General features: G+C 36.1%; 2 protein-coding genes across 3 annotated transcripts; one reads left to right on the top strand and one right to left on the bottom strand.

The window, feature by feature from the left end:
- Positions 1-286: 286 nt before the first annotated feature.
- Positions 287-3,333, bottom strand: smpdl3b (sphingomyelin phosphodiesterase acid like 3B). Its single transcript, XM_004550966.5, has 8 exons — positions 3,221-3,333; positions 2,925-3,141; positions 2,655-2,752; positions 2,403-2,546; positions 2,107-2,276; positions 1,760-1,940; positions 1,474-1,607; positions 287-1,111 (listed from the first exon to the last, which is right to left on the bottom strand). The coding sequence occupies exons 1-8, from the start codon at positions 3,306-3,308 to the stop codon at positions 749-751; spliced, it is 1,395 nt and encodes a 464-aa protein (XP_004551023.3). The 5' UTR covers positions 3,309-3,333; the 3' UTR covers positions 287-748.
- Positions 3,216-18,488, top strand: rpa2 (replication protein A2). 2 transcript variants are annotated; one of them, XM_004550967.5, is made up of 9 exons: positions 3,216-3,337; positions 12,839-12,933; positions 13,273-13,374; positions 13,722-13,835; positions 14,072-14,146; positions 15,194-15,310; positions 16,214-16,351; positions 16,667-16,761; positions 17,974-18,488. In XM_004550967.5, exons 1-9 carry the CDS (start codon positions 3,280-3,282, stop codon positions 18,059-18,061), a joined length of 882 nt encoding a protein of 293 aa, XP_004551024.1. In that variant the 5' UTR covers positions 3,216-3,279; the 3' UTR covers positions 18,062-18,488. The 2 variants fall into 2 exon arrangements, with proteins under 2 accessions (XP_004551024.1, XP_004551025.1); XM_004550968.2 differs by lacking the exon at positions 3,216-3,337 and adding an exon at positions 12,480-12,638.
- The last annotated feature ends 106 nt before the right edge of the window (positions 18,489-18,594 follow it).

Genomic DNA, 18,594 nt, shown 5'->3' with positions numbered 1-18,594 from the left:
CAAAACTGATTGCTTTGCTTTGAAGTTGCATGGACAATAGAAGTAATGTTATGACATTTATTATATATAAAATCCTGATATAATCGATTTTTTTTAGCTAATGTGCATGAAATTCATAAGATTGAGTTTTGGATTGACAACAAGATACAGTAGAGTTTACACAAATAAAACTATGGTAGCTGACCTTTAGAGGCACAAGAATACTCTGTAGTTTTGAAACAAAGTATTCAGCCAGTACCCATAAATCAAGGTCAAGGGGCACACCAAAGATTACTGAAGACAAAGGTTGCATTTTTCCATAGTTTAATTACACACTGGAGCATGACTCATTTCATTTATAGATGTAATATAACTGAAAGTATGAAAATGCATTATTATAGCGCTACATGTTAAATAGTGACATTTAAAACAAATACTTCCTGCTTCTTGATGTCTCTCTTGAATTATAATTTAAAGAATGAAATTCATTACAAATGTTGACACCAGAAAGCTATTCTCAGATTCCTCTGCTAAAAGTGTGCAGTTTTTAAGGTGGAACGTCATACAGCCAGTCAGAAAGTCAGAGGGGGAGTTTGCATTGCTGAATGGGTCAGTGATACACGTGTGGACATGATTTTAATAATTTTGAAACAAAAGATTATTGCATATTTATAGATTCTGAGGGAGAAAGCTTATATGTTGGTTTAGGGAAACAATAAACCCATACTGAGTTCAGAGTTAGTTATAGTTCAAAATAGTATTGAATTAATTACTCATGGGCCACCACCAGACTTAAAGCCACGGAGATGAGTGGCAGGAGGCCACCATAGATGAAAACTGCCCCCTCCTTAACGAGGCAGTGTTCATACCTGTCAAAGTCTACCTCTCGTGCTGCGCACACGTGGTCAACACGGCAGTCGCTGTCACAATCCCTCAGGTCATAGTTCACAGAGTTGAAATCATAGTACTTCTGCAGGTAGCGGGGGTCATCAGCTACACGCTTTAGAACCTCGTGCATGGAGGCTGGAGAGGCATCTGGTACTCTGAAACTCTCTGTGAGGCGATACTCTTTCTCCCAGCGTCCTGTGGCTACATTAGCATGAGTAAGGTTCAGGTAATAGGTCACCACATCCTGCATGAAAGAAAGCATGTGGTTTAAACACAGAAAGCGAACAATAGAAGCATTACAAGATATTTCTGAAGGTTTTACAATCTTTTAAAATACAAATATATATTCATATAAGTTGCATAAGAGCCTATTTTTAGGCTCTTGATTGCTACTTTTGACTGCCCCGTTGCCACAAGGAGCGTTTCACATGTTTGATTTGGCAGCGTTTTACACCGGATGGTCTTTCTGGAGCTACAATACAAGGGGATTTTTGTATCTGGCTGATAATGAACTAGCAACTGTTCACTTGCCAAGCAAATGTGTTAACCACTACACCCCTAGAGGAACATAAATGTCTAATGAAAATTGTAAAGGCCAAAACTTGCCTTGACTAGCAGTGTTTCTGTGTCATATTCAAAGACACGAATCCCAGGATTGTTCGCTCCATCCTTAACTCCAGGAAGTGTTGTTTCCCACGGTGTGACACCAGGGCTGAGGAACATGGTACTAATGGGAGAACCTGTAGAAATGGACAAGATATCAGCTCTGATAACAACAGTATTAGTGTGTGTTAATGTTAATGCTGGATATCGGAGACGCATTCCGGCTAAGTGATAAACAGGTAATACTAATACAAGGTGAAATGAGTACTATTACTGCAGTGTGGCTTACCCTCTGTGTTGTAGAACATACGGAAGCTATCAGTGTGATGATGGCCAAAGAACTGGCCTTTAATGACAGAATGATGCTTCTCAATTAAATCCAAATATCGCCGGTTGAACTTTGGTGTAAACCATGGTTTACTTCTTTTCTTCTCGAAGAAACCTGGAGGAACGTGGCCAATGATGTAAACCTGATAAACCAAACAATACAGAGTTAACTAAAATCCAATCAGGACCAAATCTCTTTTTTGGAGGGGCAATTGCTTATACAGGGATTGTATTCATTACAAACTCCATCTTTTACTGAGCTCTAGTCCCTAACATCCAAACATCCATGAACAAGATGAGATGCTTTGCCTTCTCTTTGTTGTTGGTTGCCTCTGTAAGAATCTGATCTGACCAACTAAACTGGTCCGCTGGGTCATCCATGTTCGTGGTCAGCTTGTTCTGATCATAGTAGAGATTGGTGTTAAGGACCAGCATCCTGAAACCAGTCTGATTCATGAGCTTTTCTGTGTAGTATCCACCTGTGCAAGAGGAACATCCCAGATAATGTGTGTTTAAATTTTTCCTGTGCATCATAAGCTGATGTATTCATTCTTTGGAAAGTAATTGCACATATATTTGTAACTATTAGAGAAAGCCTTCTTCACCTTTTTTAAATGTTTCTTTTGACTTTGGATCCAACCAGCCTTGCCACATTTCTGCTATTCGGTCATACATAGAGCTTGGGGCTGCAGGAAGCTGACTCTTCGGGTGGTAATCATGGTTCCCCAGGGCTGAGTACACTTTAGTGTCTAAACAAGACAATAATGTATAAAAGACATTATTTATTAGAAGCAGCCAACGCTAAAACACTATCATATGTGTTGACCTTGCATGTTTCCGCCTGATTTTGTAATTACTTGGAAACACTCGATTTATGATGTCAGTGAGGTTGTTGATAATGTTGAGCACTGCGTCTTCTCCCAGATCTTTATTATCAACATGTGGAGTGTCATCACTGAGAAGTAACACAGCAGATTGTTTCAGGATTAATTGCAGTCAAACATGTCAATACCAAATACTAATCTGAAAATATCATGACTGTAAAGGCAAACAAGCATTTATTTCCCCAGATATAGTCTTAAGACTAGCACTGTCCTGCAATATTCATTAAAAAAAAAGTAACATACCCAGTCCATACGATGAAGTCCGGGTTTGGTAGAATACTCTTCATTGCATAAACAGAAGAGTTGATCAGGTGCCATGGCGAGTCACAAACATAGTCTCCAAATTTACCAGCATTGGCTGCAGGTCGTTTGCCACTGGATGCGCACACCAGTGCAGGATTGTTGTTGCTCAGTTTGTACGTTGGGTCCCAGTGGAGATCCGTGATGTGCCAAAAGTTCCCTGTGTAAGAACGATGCGTAATGGCATCCAGTAAGTTATCCCGAGATTAAGATATACACTTGATTTATCTGATGCTTACCCGAGAGCGCAAAAGCCTCTTTAAAAAGAAAGCAAGACAGAAGCAGCCTTACTGCCGACATGTCGAAGCCTTTGAGAGGAAGAAACATCCGACAAAAATCAAGACCTGGTTTAAAAGGTATGCCGTAAGTCTATAAAGGCGAAATCATGATAAGATGACTGGTCATGACGCATCTGAGGCTTAAAGGTGTTTGGATCCCTATGTGCAGGGGATACTTCGCTATCAGTAATGATGCAAGACTACATTTTAGCCTGCATACAATTAAATAAATAAAAATAAGTATCAAAATAAATCTAAAGACAATAAAAAGCTTCGGCTGAAAAAAGCTCTATATATATATCCATATATCTGTGAAGCTATTTGAGAGTCGAATTCCTGCTTGTAGACTACGCCTAGACTATTTTTATGTGGACTAAATTTAAATTTAGCAGACCACCTTTTACAGTTACCTTATTTGGGCATGCGCTGTTTAAGAATCCAATAAATATACATACATTCATAGCAGGAGTATATAGACACAGTATATTAAAACACATCTACGTGCGAATGTTTTCGCTGTTACACTGTAATATTTCACTAAATACAAAAGGATTTTATTCATGGTGCCCTCGCGTGATACTCGTGTTTCCCCAAATCGACGCTGTTATAACTGTGGAGAATCTGTTTCTCAAGCTGATGATGCAAATAAAAAATGTTTTGCTTTGTTTTGGTTTTGTTATTATTTGTTTCGCTTATTTCTTTTTACAGTAAAGGGGCGTTTTTAATCATCGTTGGAAATTTTGCAATATCTGTCTGTTTTTGATAAACACAGCTATGGGTTTGCAAATGTTCTTTGGAAATGATTTATTATGGCAATTGCAAAGCCGCAAAACCGCGCGTGAGCACGTAGTGCTTCGGGAAGTTCATGAAAGCAACCTTAGGACTCTTTCAAAATCATTCCCTGATGTTTCTCTTTCAGGCAGACGTAACTCCCAGGACTTGTGTCAAGCCAGCCTCCAATTCGAGACTTGCAGTCAAGCCAGCCTCCAATTCGAGACTTGCAGTCAAGCCAGCCTCCAGTTGATTTTACGTTCCCTGTGTATTCAAAGTATTACGGGAATGGATGTGGAAACCGGATTTCAAAATAAAAGCCAACTTCGAGTGAATTAACAGATATGTTAAGAACATAATAACATATAATTTAGGCTTTTTTTTTTTTTAGAAACTCTAATGTTACATCTACATGACACAGCCTTGTACCCTAATTGTGCCCTGTCACTATCAAGGCCATCTTATTTTGGATTTCAAAGTAAAAGCCCTGTGAATCTTCATTTTTGAACTACTCTTTCAATGAATTCATAATGCTCTTAAAAGCAAAAGTCGTATTTCCAAATACTATTTGAACTTTGTATCAACACTTTCCAACCGCAGTCTTTTTCACAGTAATACCATATCAAATAAATTGTTTCTGATTTTGCTTTTCATAGTAATGGCCCTTTGAAATTGCCGATATTTGACTTAATCTTCTAACGATTCAAAATGCTCTAAAATGGAAAATTCCTGTTTCCACAGGGTAATTCCACCTTAGATCAACAGTATACAACCCCACAGTGATACCATATCAATATCAAGTCATTCTGATTTTGCTTTCAAAAATAAAAGCCCTTTCAAATTGTCCATAATTGACCTAACTTTCAGTGATTTCAAAATGCTCTAAAATGGAAAATTCCTGTTTCCACAGGGTAATTCCACTTTAGATCAACGGTATACAACCCCACAGTGACACCATATCAATATCAAGTCATTCTGATTTTGCTTTCAAAAATAAAAGCCTTTTCAAATTGTCCATAATTGACCTAACTTTCAGTGATTTCAAAATGCTCTTAAATAGAATTTTGCTGTTTCCACAGGGTAATTCCACTTTAGATCAACAGTATACAACCTCACAGTGATACCATATCAATATCAAGTCATTCTGATTTTGCTTTCAAAAATAAAAGCCCTTTCAAATTGTCCACAATTGACCTAACTTTCAGTGATTTCAAAATGCTCTAAAATAGAATTTTGCTGTTTCCACAGGGTAATTCCACTTTAGATCAACAGTATACAACCTCACAGTGATACCATATCAATATCAAGTCATTCTGATTTTGCTTTTCATAGTAATGGCCCTTTGAAATTGCCGATATTTGACTTAATCTCCTAACGATTCAAAATGCTCTAAAATGAAAAATTCTTGTTTCCACAGGGTAATTCCACTTTAGATCAACAGTATACAACCCCGCAGTGATACCATATCAATATCAAGTCATTCTGATTATGCCTTCCAAAATAAAAGACTTTTCAAATTGTCCATAGTTGACCTACCTTTCAGTGATTTCAAAATGCTCTAAAATGGAAAATTCCTGTTTCCACAGGGTAATTCCACTTTAGATCAACAGTATACAACCCCACGGTGATACCATATCAATATCAAGTCATTCTGATTTTGCTTTCAAAAATAAAAGCCTTTTCAAATTGTCCATAATTGACCTAACTTTCAGTGATTTCAAAATGCTCTTAAATAGAATTTTGCTGTTTCCACAGGGTAATTCCACTTTAGATCAACAGTATACAACCTCACAGTGATACCATATCAATATCAAGTCATTCTGATTTTGCTTTTCATAGTAATGGCCCTTTGAAATTGCCGATATTTGACTTAATCTTCTAACGATTCAAAATGCTCTAAAATGAAAAATTCTTGTTTCCACAGGGTAATTCCACCTTAGATCAACAGTATACAACCCCACAGTGATACCATATCAATATCAAGTCATTCTGATTTTGTTTTCAAAAATAAAAGCCCTTTCAAATTGTCCACAATTGACCTAACTTTCAGTGATTTCAAAATGCTCTAAAATGGAAAATTCCTGTTTCCACAGGATAATTCCACTCTGTATTTACAGTATACAGCCCCACAGTGATACCATATCAATATCAAGTCATTCTGATTTTGCTTTCAAAAATAAAAGCCTTTTCAAATTGTCCATAATTGACCTAACTTTCAGTGATTTCAAAATGCTCTAAAATGAAAAATTCTTGTTTCCACAGGGTAATTCCACCTTAGATCAACAGTATACAACCCCACAGTGATACCATATCAATATCAAGTCATTCTGATTATGCCTTCCAAAATAAAAGCCTTTTCAAATTGTCCATAATTGACCTAACTTTCAGTGATTTCAAAATGCTCTAAAATGGAAAATTCCTGTTTCCACAGGATAATTCCACTCTGTATTTACAGTATACAGCCCCACAGTGATACCATATCAATATCAAGTCATTCTGATTTTGCTTTCAAAAATAAAAGCCTTTTCAAATTGTCCATAATTGACCTAACTTTCAGTGATTTCAAAATGCTCTAAAATGGAAAATTCCTGTTTCCACAGGGTAATTCCACTTTAGATCAACAGTATACAACCCCACAGTGACACCATATCAATATCAAGTCATTCTGATTATGCCTTCCAAAATAAATGCCCTTTCAAATTGAGCATATATACGACCTACTTTTTTAACGATTTCAAAATGTTCTTAAAAAGAATTTTGCTGTTTCCACAGGATAATTTCACTTTAGGTCAACAGTATACAACCTCACGATGTTACCATATCAATATCAAGTCATTCTGATTTTGCTTTCAAAAATAAAAGACTTTTCAAAATGCCCATATCTGACTTGATCCTGGAACAATTTCAAAATGCTCTAAAATGGAAAATTCCTGTTTCCACAGGGTAATTCCACCTTAGATCAACAGTATACAGCCCCACAGTGATACCATATCAATATCAAGTCATTCTGATTATGCCTTCCAAAATAAAAGACTTTTCAAATTGCCAAGATACGACCTACTCTTTTAAAGATTTCAAAATGCTCTAAAAGTGAAAATTGTTGTTTCCACAGGATAATTTCACTTTAGGTCAACAGTATACAACCTCACGATGTTACCATATCAATTTCAAGTCATTCTGATTTTGCCTTCCAAAATAATGGCCTGTTGAAAATGCCAATAACTTACCTAACTTTCAGTGATTTCGGAATGCTCTAAAAAGGAAATTTTCTGTTTCCACAGAATAATTTCACTTTAAATCAACAGTATACAACCCCACAGAGATACGATGTTAAGATCAAGTCACTCTGATTTTGCCTTCCAAAATAAAAGTATTTTCAAATTGCCCGTAGACGACCTACTCGTTTAACGATTTCAAAATGCTCTTAAATTGAAAGATGCTGTTTCCACAGGATAATTCCACTTTAGATCAACAGTATCCAACCCGACAGTAAAACCATGTAAATTTTATGTTGGTCTGATTTCGCCTTTCAAATTAATGGCCCGTCGAATTTGTCCATATGTGATATACTCTTTCAATTATTTCAGAATGTTTTAAAAATGAAAATTGCTGTTTCAACACATATTGGGTTTTCATTTTGAAAAGCAAAATCAGACTCAATTGATTATGACAGAATTGAATCATAAAGATGATGTAAAAGGAAGCTGAAATTGCCACTAGGTTGTAATTGATAGTACGTTTATATTTTAAGTCTGTGGAAAGATGTCATTCTAAATAAAGAAATTACAAAACAGCTTGCAAACCAACCATGACATCTTTCCACAGACTTAAAATATAAACGTACTATCAATTACAACCTAGTGGCAATTTCAGCTTCCTTTTACATCATCTTTATGATTCAATTCTGTCATAATCAATTGAGTCTGATTTTGCTTTTCAAAATGAAAACCCAATATGTGTTGAAACAGCAATTTTCATTTTTAAAACATTCTGAAATAATTGAAAGAGTATATCACATATGGACAAATTCGACGGGCCATTAATTTGAAAGGCGAAATCAGACCAACATAAAATTTACATGGTTTTACTGTCGGGTTGGATACTGTTGATCTAAAGTGGAATTATCCTGTGGAAACAGCATCTTTCAATTTAAGAGCATTTTGAAATCGTTAAACGAGTAGGTCGTCTACGGGCAATTTGAAAATACTTTTATTTTGGAAGGCAAAATCAGAGTGACTTGATCTTAACATCGTATCTCTGTGGGGTTGTATACTGTTGATTTAAAGTGAAATTATTCTGTGGAAACAGAAAATTTCCTTTTTAGAGCATTCCGAAATCACTGAAAGTTAGGTAAGTTATTGGCATTTTCAACAGGCCATTATTTTGGAAGGCAAAATCAGAATGACTTGAAATTGAAGTAGTACCATGGTGTGGATGTACACTTTTGATCTAACATGGATTCATCCTGTGGAAAGAGCAAGTTTCATTTTTAGAGCGTTCTGAATTCTTTAAAAGAGTAGGTCGTATATCGGCAATTTGAAAAGTCTTTTATTTTGGAAGGCAACATCAGACTGATTTGATATTGATATGGTATCACTGTGGGGTTGGATACTATTGATCTAAAGTGGAATTATGCTGTGGAAACAGCAATTTTCCATCTTAGAGCATTTTGAATTCGCTCCAAGAGTAAGTCATATATGGGCAAATTGAAAAAGCTTTTAATTTGAAAAGCAAAATCAGACTGACTTGAAATTGACATGGTAACATCGTGAGGTTGTATACTGTTGATTTAAAGTGAAATTATTCTGTGGAAACAGAAAATTTCCTTTTTAGAGCATTCCGAAATCACTGAAAGTTAGGTAAATTATGGGCATTTTCAACAGGCCATTATTTTGGAAGGCATAATCAGAATTACTTGAAATTGATATGGTAACATCGTGAGGTTGTATACTGTTGACCTAAAGTGAAATTATCCTGTGGAAACAGGAATTTTCCATTTTAGAGCATTTTGAAATCACTGAAAGTTAGGTCAATTGTGGACAATTTGAAAGGGCTTTTATTTTTGAAAACAAAATCAGAATGACTTGATATTGATATGGTATCACTGTGGGGCTGTATACTGTTGATCTAAGGTGGAATTACCCTGTGGAAACAGGAATTTTCCATTTTAGAGCATTTTGAAATTGTTTCAGGATCAAGTCAGATATGGGCATTTTGAAAAGTCTTTTATTTTTGAAAGCAAAATCAGAATGACTTGATATTGATGTGGTAACATCGTCAGGTTGTATACTGTTGACCTAAAGTGAAATTATCCTGTGGAAACAGCAATTTTCACTTTTAGAGCATTTTGAAATCTTTAAAAGAGTAGGTCGTATCTTGGCAATTTGAAAAGTCTTTTATTTTGGAAGGCATAATCAGAATGACTTGATATTGATATGGTAACATCGTGAGGTTGTATACTGTTGACCTAAAGTGAAATTATCCTGTGGAAACAGCAAAATTCTTTTTAAGAACATTTTGAAATCGTTAAAAAAGTAGGTCGTATATATGCTCAATTTGAAAGGGCATTTATTTTGGAAGGCATAATCAGAATGACTTGATATTGATATGGTATCACTGTGGGGCTGTATACTGTTGATCTAAGGTGGAATTACCCTGTGGAAACAGGAATTTTCCATTTTAGAGCATTTTGAAATTGTTTCAGGATCAAGTCAGATATGGGCAGTTTGAAAATGCTTTTATTTTTGAAAGCAAAATCAGAATGACTTGAAATTGATATGGTAACATCGTGAGGTTGTATACTGTTGAACTAAAGTGAAATTATCCTGTGGAAACAGCAAAATTCTGTTTAAGAACATTTTGAAATCGTCAAAAAAGTAGGCCGTATATGTTCAATTTGAAAGGGCATTTATTTTGGAAGGCAAAATCAGAATGACTTGATATTGATATGGTATCACCGTGGGGTTGTATACTGTTGATCTAAAGTGGAATTACCCTGTGGAAACAGCAAAATTCTATTTAAGAGCATTTTGAAATCACTGAAAGGTAGGTCAACTATGGACAATTTGAAAAGTCTTTTATTTTGGAAGGCATAATCAGAATGACTTGATATTGATATGGTGTCACTGTGGGGTTGTATACTGTTGATCTAAGGTGGAATTACCCTGTGGAAACAAGAATTTTTCATTTTAGAGCATTTTGAAATCACTGAAAGTTAGGTCAATTATGGACAATTTGAAAGGGCTTTTATTTTTGAAAGCAAAATCAGAATGTCTTGATATTGATATGATAACATCGTGAGGTTGTATACTGTTGATCTAAAGTGGAATTACCCTGTGGAAACAGGAATTTTCCATTTTAGAGCATTTTGAAATCACTGAAAGTTAGGTCAATTATGGACAATTTGAAAAGGCTTTAATTTTTGAAAGCAAAATCAGAATGACTTGATATTGATATGGTATCACTGTGAGGTTGTATACTGTTGATCTAAAGTGGAATTACCCTGTGGAAACAAGAATTTTTCATTTTAGAGCATTTTGAATCGTTAGAAGATTAAGTCAAATATCGGCAATTTCAAAGGGCCATTACTATGAAAAGCAAAATCAGAATGACTTGATATTGATATGGTATTACTGTGAGGTTGTATACTGTTGATCTAAAGTGGAATTACCCTGTGGAAACAGCAAAATTCTATTTAAGAGCATTTTGAAATCACTGAAAGTTAGGTCAATTGTGGACAATTTGAAAGGGCTTTTATTTTTGAAAGCAAAATCAGAATGACTTGATATTGATATGGTATCACCGTGGGGTTGTATACTGTTGATCTGGAGTGGAATTACCCTGTGGAAACAGGAATTTTCCATTTTAGAGCATTTTGAAATCACTGAAAGTTAGGTCAATTATGGACAATTTGAAAAGGCTTTTATTTTGGAAGGCATAATCAGAATGACTTGATATTGATATGGTGTCACTGTGGGGTTGTATACTGTTGATCTAAGGTGGAATTACCCTGTGGAAACAAGAATTTTTCATTTTAGAGCATTTTGAAATCACTGAAAGTTAGGTCAATTATGGACAATTTGAAAAGGCTTTTATTTTTGAAAGCAAAATCAGAATGACTTGATATTGATATGGTATCACTGTGAGGTTGTATACTGTTGATCTAAAGTGGAATTACCCTGTGGAAACAGCAAAATTCTATTTAAGAGCATTTTGAAATCACTGAAAGTTAGGTCAATTATGGACAATTTGAAAAGGCTTTTATTTTTGAAAGCAAAATCAGAATGACTTGATATTGATATGGTATCACTGTGAGGTTGTATACTGTTGATCTAAAGTGGAATTACCCTGTGGAAACAGCAAAATTCTATTTAAGAGCATTTTGAAATCACTGAAAGTTAGGTCAATTATGGACAATTTGAAAAGGCTTTTATTTTTGAAAGCAAAATCAGAATGACTTGATATTGATATGGTGTCACTGTGGGGTTGTATACCGTTGATCTAAAGTGGAATTACCCTGTGGAAACAGGAATTTTCCATTTTAGAGCATTTTGAAATCACTGAAAGTTAGGTCAATTATGGACAATTTGAAAGGGCTTTTATTTTTGAAAGCAAAATCAGAATGACTTGATATTGATATGGTATCACTGTGGGGTTGTATACTGTTGATCTAAGGTGGAATTACCCTGTGGAAACAGGAATTTTCCATTTTAGAGCATTTTGAATCGTTAGAAGATTAAGTCAAATATCGGCAATTTCAAAGGGCCATTACTATGAAAAGCAAAATCAGAAACAATTTATTTGATATGGTATTACTGTGAAAAAGACTGCGGTTGGAAAGTGTTGATACAAAGTTCAAATAGTATTTGGAAATACGACTTTTGCTTTTAAGAGCATTATGAATTCATTGAAAGAGTAGTTCAAAAATGAAGATTCACAGGGCTTTTACTTTGAAATCCAAAATAAGATGGCCTTGACAGGGCACAATTAGGGTACAAGGCTGTGTCATGTAGATGTAACATTAGAGTTTCTAAAAAAAAAAAAAAAAGCCTAAATTATATGTTATTATGTTCTTAACATATCTGTTAATTCACTCGAAGTTGGCTTTTATTTTGAAATCTGGTTTCCACATCCATTCCCGTAATACTTTGAATACACAGGGAACGTAAAATCAACTGGAGGCTGGCTTGACTGCAAGTCTCGAATTGGAGGCTGGCTTGACACCAGTCTCCCAGGCCATGGACAGCTTCATTAAGTAATATAGCAAATAATAATAATAATAATAATGATAATAATAATGTTAGTACATGTTAAACAGTGGTTTGGGACCAGAGTTTGTGCTTTTGCATTGGTCAGTCTTGGCGCTGGAAGGGGAACGATAGCCTGACAAGCAAAAATTAGGGCTGAATTACCTGACGTAGAAGATCTGCGTCATCATAGATTTCGCGGGAGTTCCACTGTGCGCCTGCGCTGTACATTGAAGGTTGCGCGCGGGATTAAACGAGGAAGAGGACCAGAGAAATACGTTTGGCTACATACATTACTGCACGTAACATTTTACGCCTTACTTTAATAAGTTAAACAAACAGCTGAAGCATGTGGAATCAGGGTGAGTTGTATTTCGACACCGTTGTGTTTATAAAGCAGCCATATGGACTCGGTGTCGCTGTGTTGTTTCGGTCCACGTTAGCTTGACTACAGACGTCTTTGTTATTGTGTGTTGAATGTGAGTGAAGGTGGGTCAAATGAAGATCATGTTTAATAAACGATTTCGGTGACACAGTTGTTTACCTCTTTATACATTTTCAGGAGGGTACAGTGAGTCCAGTATGGCTGGGGGCTACACTCAGTCTCCAGGAGGATTTGCATCACCTGCCTTATCCCAGGGGGGAGAGAAAAAGGGGGTCTGTACTTATATCTACACTTAAAAGTCGGAATAATTCACTAAAGACTTGACACAGACATAAATCTGTAAAAATTGTGCTGAAAACCAGCAACACCATACTTTTATTACTTTTATTATCTTACTTTTTTTCATTGATTGTGCTTATTTGTATTTCCTTCTGATATCTGTACCTGAGCTGAGGTGACGCAAATATTTCCCCGTTGTGGGATCAATAAAGTCTTATCTTATACCTTCATTTGCCAAGTGAGATATCCCCTCTTTGTACACATGTTGACTTCTGTATAGTGATGGAAGCACAAATTGACAGGTCAACCCATTTGTGTTTGGGTCTTTGCAGAGAACACGTGCCAACCAAATAATCCCCTGCACAGTGTCTCAGCTAATGTCTGCTTCCCAAGCCGATGAGTCATTCAGAGTAGGAGATGTGGATGTTGCCCAGGTGAGCCAAACCATTCAGTTAGTTCACTAACCAGTTACTTTTTCATCTCTTAATAGCATTAGTTTGGTACTCTGTAATACAGGTTTTTTTTTACTTCTGCAGTTGAACAACAGCAACTTTACACTCCCTTTTAAATACAAGTTACTTTTGTTTACAGAAATTATGTTGAATATCCATCTATGTTGATTGTACTTTTTTAAAAATCCTTTTAAATAAATAAACATCTATCTAACAGTCAGACCAAATGCAGAATTTTAAATCATTTTATGTTACAACATTTTGCAACATGGACGTAATAACTATTCTAATATTTCCAGATTTCATAATAATTGTGTTCTGTGTCATAGGTCACCATTGTGGGGGTCATCAGAAGCACAGATAAATCCATGACCAACATCCAGTACAAGGTTGATGACATGACAGGCGCTCCCATGGATGTGAAGCAATGGGTAGACACAGAGGTAAGTATCCACCATCACAGCTCTGCTGCAAGCTCAGTCTGTATTGAAACATGAGGTAATTATGTGTATATAAACTCCATTACATAGTGAGAAAGCTACTATACTATAATATCTGTTTAGCATTACATTTCTTTAAGTAGAAGGCCAAGAGGAAAGGGCAGTAGTAACACAAATCCTAAGGAAAATTAACTGGAATTGGATGAAAAGGATCAAGTATGTGCTTTTTATTTATACAGGACCAAAGTGTGGACAGCACTGTCCTTCCCCCAGGAACATATGTCAAAGTATCTGGAAATCTGCGCTCTTTTCAGGTGAGTTTAATATCTGCCACCTATGACCGCTTATTAGTTTAAAAGTGTGGTTGCTATCAAACCCCATCCACCGTCTACTACAGGGGTGTCCAACTCCAGGCCCCAGGATATGTCCTCCAGAGAGGACACATCCTGCAGGTTTTAGATGTGTCCTTGATCCAACACAGCTGATTTAAATGGTTAAATTGCCTCCTCAACATGTCTTGAAGTTCTCCAGAGGCCTGGTAATGAACTAATCATTTGATTCAGGTGTGTTGACCCAGGGTCATATCTAAAACCTGCAGGACACCGGCACTTGAGGCCCTGCTCTACTAGCTTACTTGGTGGTTGGTGTTGTGGCATTCTTCAAAGTCAATCAGCTGCTTCCCGCAGCCAGACTGATTCCTGCCCCATTGTTAACTGCAGCTGGTGGAGTAATGGCTCATGTGCTGCTCCAGTGAGACCTAAAGAGCAGAACGAGACCTAACAGCCAGCTGGAGTTCCAACAACTGGATGAGACTCGCCAGCAGCTGATATTGCTGAGTTAGTTATTTATCAGTGAGGTTTATTGTAAAATTAAATAAAAAAAAAAAAGAATATATTTGCGTGCGGATAACCACGCGCGCGCGCGCACACACACACACACACACACACAAACAGACTGTGAATCAATTGGAAATGGTTCATTTAAAGTAAATGCTAACAACATTTGCACAGTACCCAGAATCAAGTAGGAACTTATGACTTGCATCATGATTTCATTGAAAGGCAACATGACAGTGTAAAATTTTCAAGCGGCTGTATGATTTCTCAATGCACAAACATTTTTGACAATGTCATATTTAATCTTGTTCACATTTAAATATTTATTAACCTTTGTGTGTGTGTGTGAGACATGTGTCTAACATGTGTCTAAATTACACTTGAGCTCCACTTAAGAAGGCTTTTACACCTTTACCAACATAGATTTGTTTCATCACTTGAAATACTTGAAGTGGATGTTGCTCGCTTTAATTCCTCTCTGAATTCATGATGGCGTGTCTATTTTTTTGTGCCTTCCTTTCTTAGAACCACAGGTCTGTTGTGGCATTCAGCGTCAGGCCCCTGGAGGATATGAATGAAATCACCTCTCATATGTTAGAGGTTGTCCAAGCACACATGGCACTCAGCAAGCCTCAAACTATGGTGAGAAATCTTGTGCTTATACCTTCACAGCCTTTAATGGTGGCTAAACAAGTGAAAAAGGGAAGTTGAGATCGGTTCTATGAATACCACTTCTGTTAAAGATTGCTTAGTTTGTTTGCCAGATTACTAAGAAACAGTACAGCGTTGTCACATCTTTTAGTTGTGTTTGTGCTAAGTGTGAGAGTGAGCTCCCACAGACACACATGATTTCAGTGAATGGGTATAAATATCCAAGCCCAGTCAACACCTTATCTGACTTCTACAGCCTGGCTATTTTTTTTCTTTTTGTTTTATGTATTAAAACCATAATTCTAACAGCTTTGAGAGATGATTTTAAACACATTAGAGGTCGTACAGAATGATTGTTTTGTTTTAAATGGCTTAAAAAATGATTTGCAGTCAATATAGAAACACATTAGAAGTGAAACTGAGTAATGACATAATAAAAATTAAGCTTTCTAGATAACTATTGCTTCTGCAGCGCTGCAAATTTACTTTTTGTATCCTATGTTCCATAAAGGGCATAGTCTGCTTCAGTATACATGGCTTTAACGCTCATCAATCCCTCTAATACTCTGTAGACTGCCGGAACCCGTGAGGTCAAACTCAGACTGTTACTGCCACCAAATAGGCTTAACACTCACTTGTTTTAAGTGCTCTATATTTATTTATGAAATTGACCAACAGCCTGTTATAAATGGATTGGCTAATAATAGCCAGGGGTACCTTTCCGTTTGAGATGCATGGGTTTTTTTTTTGGTTTTTTTTTGATGAATGTGTATCAGGCGGTCGTAATCACATTTTCAGTGTCATACTTTTACATATCTGTCTCTGAAGGTTGTTCTGTATCCTTTATCAAATCTATGTATAATGTTGAAAACGTGCAATTTCATTCTCTTTCAGTCGGCTGCCGGAGGAGGAATGAGCAGTAGTGCCATGCCCATGTCACGACCCACCATGGGAGGCATGGATGGGAATGCAGGAGGCTATGCAGGTGCCAACGACATGACCAACAATGGGTTAAGTGCAAACCAGAATCAGGTGAGCCTAAATAAATCAGACAGCGGTAACAAGAAATTCACAGTTCTTAACTATCATAGATAAGCTGTGGTGAGAAATGAAGGGGCACTGTATCTGAATGCTGAAAAGAACAGCTATTACACCCGTTTATTTATGTAAACCCAAACAGTGATCGTTGACTCTTACATCCTGTCTTCGACTTCTTTGTGTGAACTGCATCAAAGATTTGTTGTTTTATAAAAAACATTTTCAGAAAAAGAAGTCAGTAGACTGGAACATAGCTTCTTTTAGCAGTGTGTGTCAGCTTGCTTACCCTGTCGACTTTTCTCTCTCAAGGTGCTGTGTTTGATAAGAAGCTGTCCAGAACCGCAGGGTATTAGCATTCAAGAACTAAAGAAGAGACTCGGCAGCATGAGTATTGCTGTGATCAAGTAAGTTTTAAAGTGATAAAACAATATAAAATGTTACTTTTTGACTGTTGGAAAAGTAGAAAAGCTCTTACATACGCTGAAACAGACCAAGAGGCAAACTAAGCTGCATCCACTTAAATGACGTTCAAATTATTATTTTACTTTTTACGTTGGGTTTGTACCGTCATAAAAAGGATGGTTTCAAAGAGAGAGAAGCTCACACAAAATTACAACATACATTTTTTCCAAATAGCAAAGAGATTTTGCAACAAAGTTTCACTACAAAATGAATTCCCACAATTTAAACTCTCAACCCTTTATCTGCAAAATGGACTTGGTCTGAACAACACAGTCACTGGAGGTACAACGCTGTTAAACAAACTGAAACCAAGAGAGAAGGCCTGTAGTGGCTAAAGTGTTCTTTTTTGTTGTTGTTTTTTACAAGTCAAGAGTTAACACATTATTTGTGATGGAGAGTTAACTTTAGATGTGTTCTAGCAAGCTGCTTTAATGCTCTAAAACATTAGAGCATTAAAGCATTCAGCTTTAAAGGACAAGCTGAATGCTTTAGTTTGACTTCTTGATAAAAGTACGGTAGCTTTATTAAGGGATGGTGAATGTCAAGATAACAAAGTTTCCTCCTTATCTTATTACGGATCAAGACCACATTGTCTTTGTCCTTCAAGACAATGTGGTCTTGAAGGACTTTGTTTGGGTCAGTTTATAAAAACTTTGCTCTCAGTTACTTTCTTTTGGTGCATCCCACTATGCAAAATTTGAGCAGGGACAGTACAACCTCAGTTTAAAAAATAATAATAATAATAGAAAAATGCAGTTACACCCTTTTGGTGTTAGCAGTACATACGTTATGCAAACTACAGGAAGTGTATGTCCAAGACTTTAGAATGACCCGAGTGAAACACCCACTGCATGCTAATTTGGTAGTTTTGCTTTGTTTTCTGAAACTGTACCAGAGTGAAAAAGATACAATAAAAGAAAAAAATCTAATATATAATTTTATATTAGATTTTATGCTTTTATTGTATTTTTTTAAAGAGATTTTCCTTTAGTGTACAGGAAATGATTTGTCTACTTGGTACTCAGTTCACAAATATTTTATTTCATGGTATTATTATTAATAATAATACCATGAAATTATTATGGTAACCCTTCGGATTTTTTTTAATTTGATTTTTAGCACTTCTAAAATGCTGTTTCCTTTTGCTTTAACAGACAAGCTGTGGAGTTCCTTAGCAACGAAGGTCATATCTTTTCCACCATCGACGAAGATCACTACAAATCAACTGACAGTGATGACTAGACTAATTCATCTTGTTACCATCAGTGGGGTTACGTATTTGAAATAATTGGTACATCATTTATTACCGAAAGCTATCACATAAGTAACAACCTCCCTGAGTCTATAATGCCACAGAGCTGTGCGAAATGCTGCAAGTCTGTCGGCACTGTGGTCTATGTTTGTTGAAGAACACGTGGTTTACAAATGGTGAAACTCAAGGTTTACACATCCTGTATTCCTGATGTTGCTTCAGCCATTTCGCCCGAAAAAGTTTCTGTCACTCAAATTATTGTTGGCAGTTACTACTTTCTTTCTGTTTATGTATCTTTCTTCTTCTGTAAAACATCTTTCTTTCTTTCTTTTTAAAGATTTGGAACATAAGTAATCCAACTTTTTTTTTGTCTATGTAATTTAGTTTTGCCAAAATAAATTGATTATTCAAAATGTATTTTTGTTCTGTTGGTTCAGTTTATCAAGTTGTATAAGCCCCTTTTTCTGGTATAGGCGTGTGTGTAAATATATGATACATTAGTATACACACACGTGTATATATA

Source organism: Maylandia zebra, linkage group LG11 (assembly GCF_041146795.1).
Source record: "Maylandia zebra isolate NMK-2024a linkage group LG11, Mzebra_GT3a, whole genome shotgun sequence".
NCBI lineage: Eukaryota > Metazoa > Chordata > Actinopteri > Cichliformes > Cichlidae > Maylandia > Maylandia zebra.
This window is presented reverse-complemented; position numbering and strand designations above follow the sequence as displayed.

Excerpts from the sequence above, each read along its gene's own strand:
- smpdl3b (XM_004550966.5), bottom strand. The coding sequence starts at position 3,308 with ATGTTTCTTCCTCTCAAAGGCTTCGACATGTCGGCAGTAAGGCTGCTT. Across the intron at positions 2,547-2,654 it reads CATAAATCGAGTGTTTCCAA|ACACTAAAGTGTACTCAGCC; the intron begins GTAATTACAAAA and ends TGTCTTGTTTAG. Across the intron at positions 2,277-2,402 it reads AAAAGAAACATTTAAAAAAG|GTGGATACTACACAGAAAAG; the intron begins GTGAAGAAGGCT and ends CCTCTTGCACAG.
- rpa2 (XM_004550967.5), top strand. The coding sequence starts at position 3,280 with ATGTCGAAGCCTTTGAGAGGAAGAAACATCCGACAAAAATCAAGACCT. Across the intron at positions 13,836-14,071 it reads AGCAATGGGTAGACACAGAG|GACCAAAGTGTGGACAGCAC; the intron begins GTAAGTATCCAC and ends TTATTTATACAG. Across the intron at positions 16,762-17,973 it reads ATGAGTATTGCTGTGATCAA|ACAAGCTGTGGAGTTCCTTA; the intron begins GTAAGTTTTAAA and ends TTGCTTTAACAG.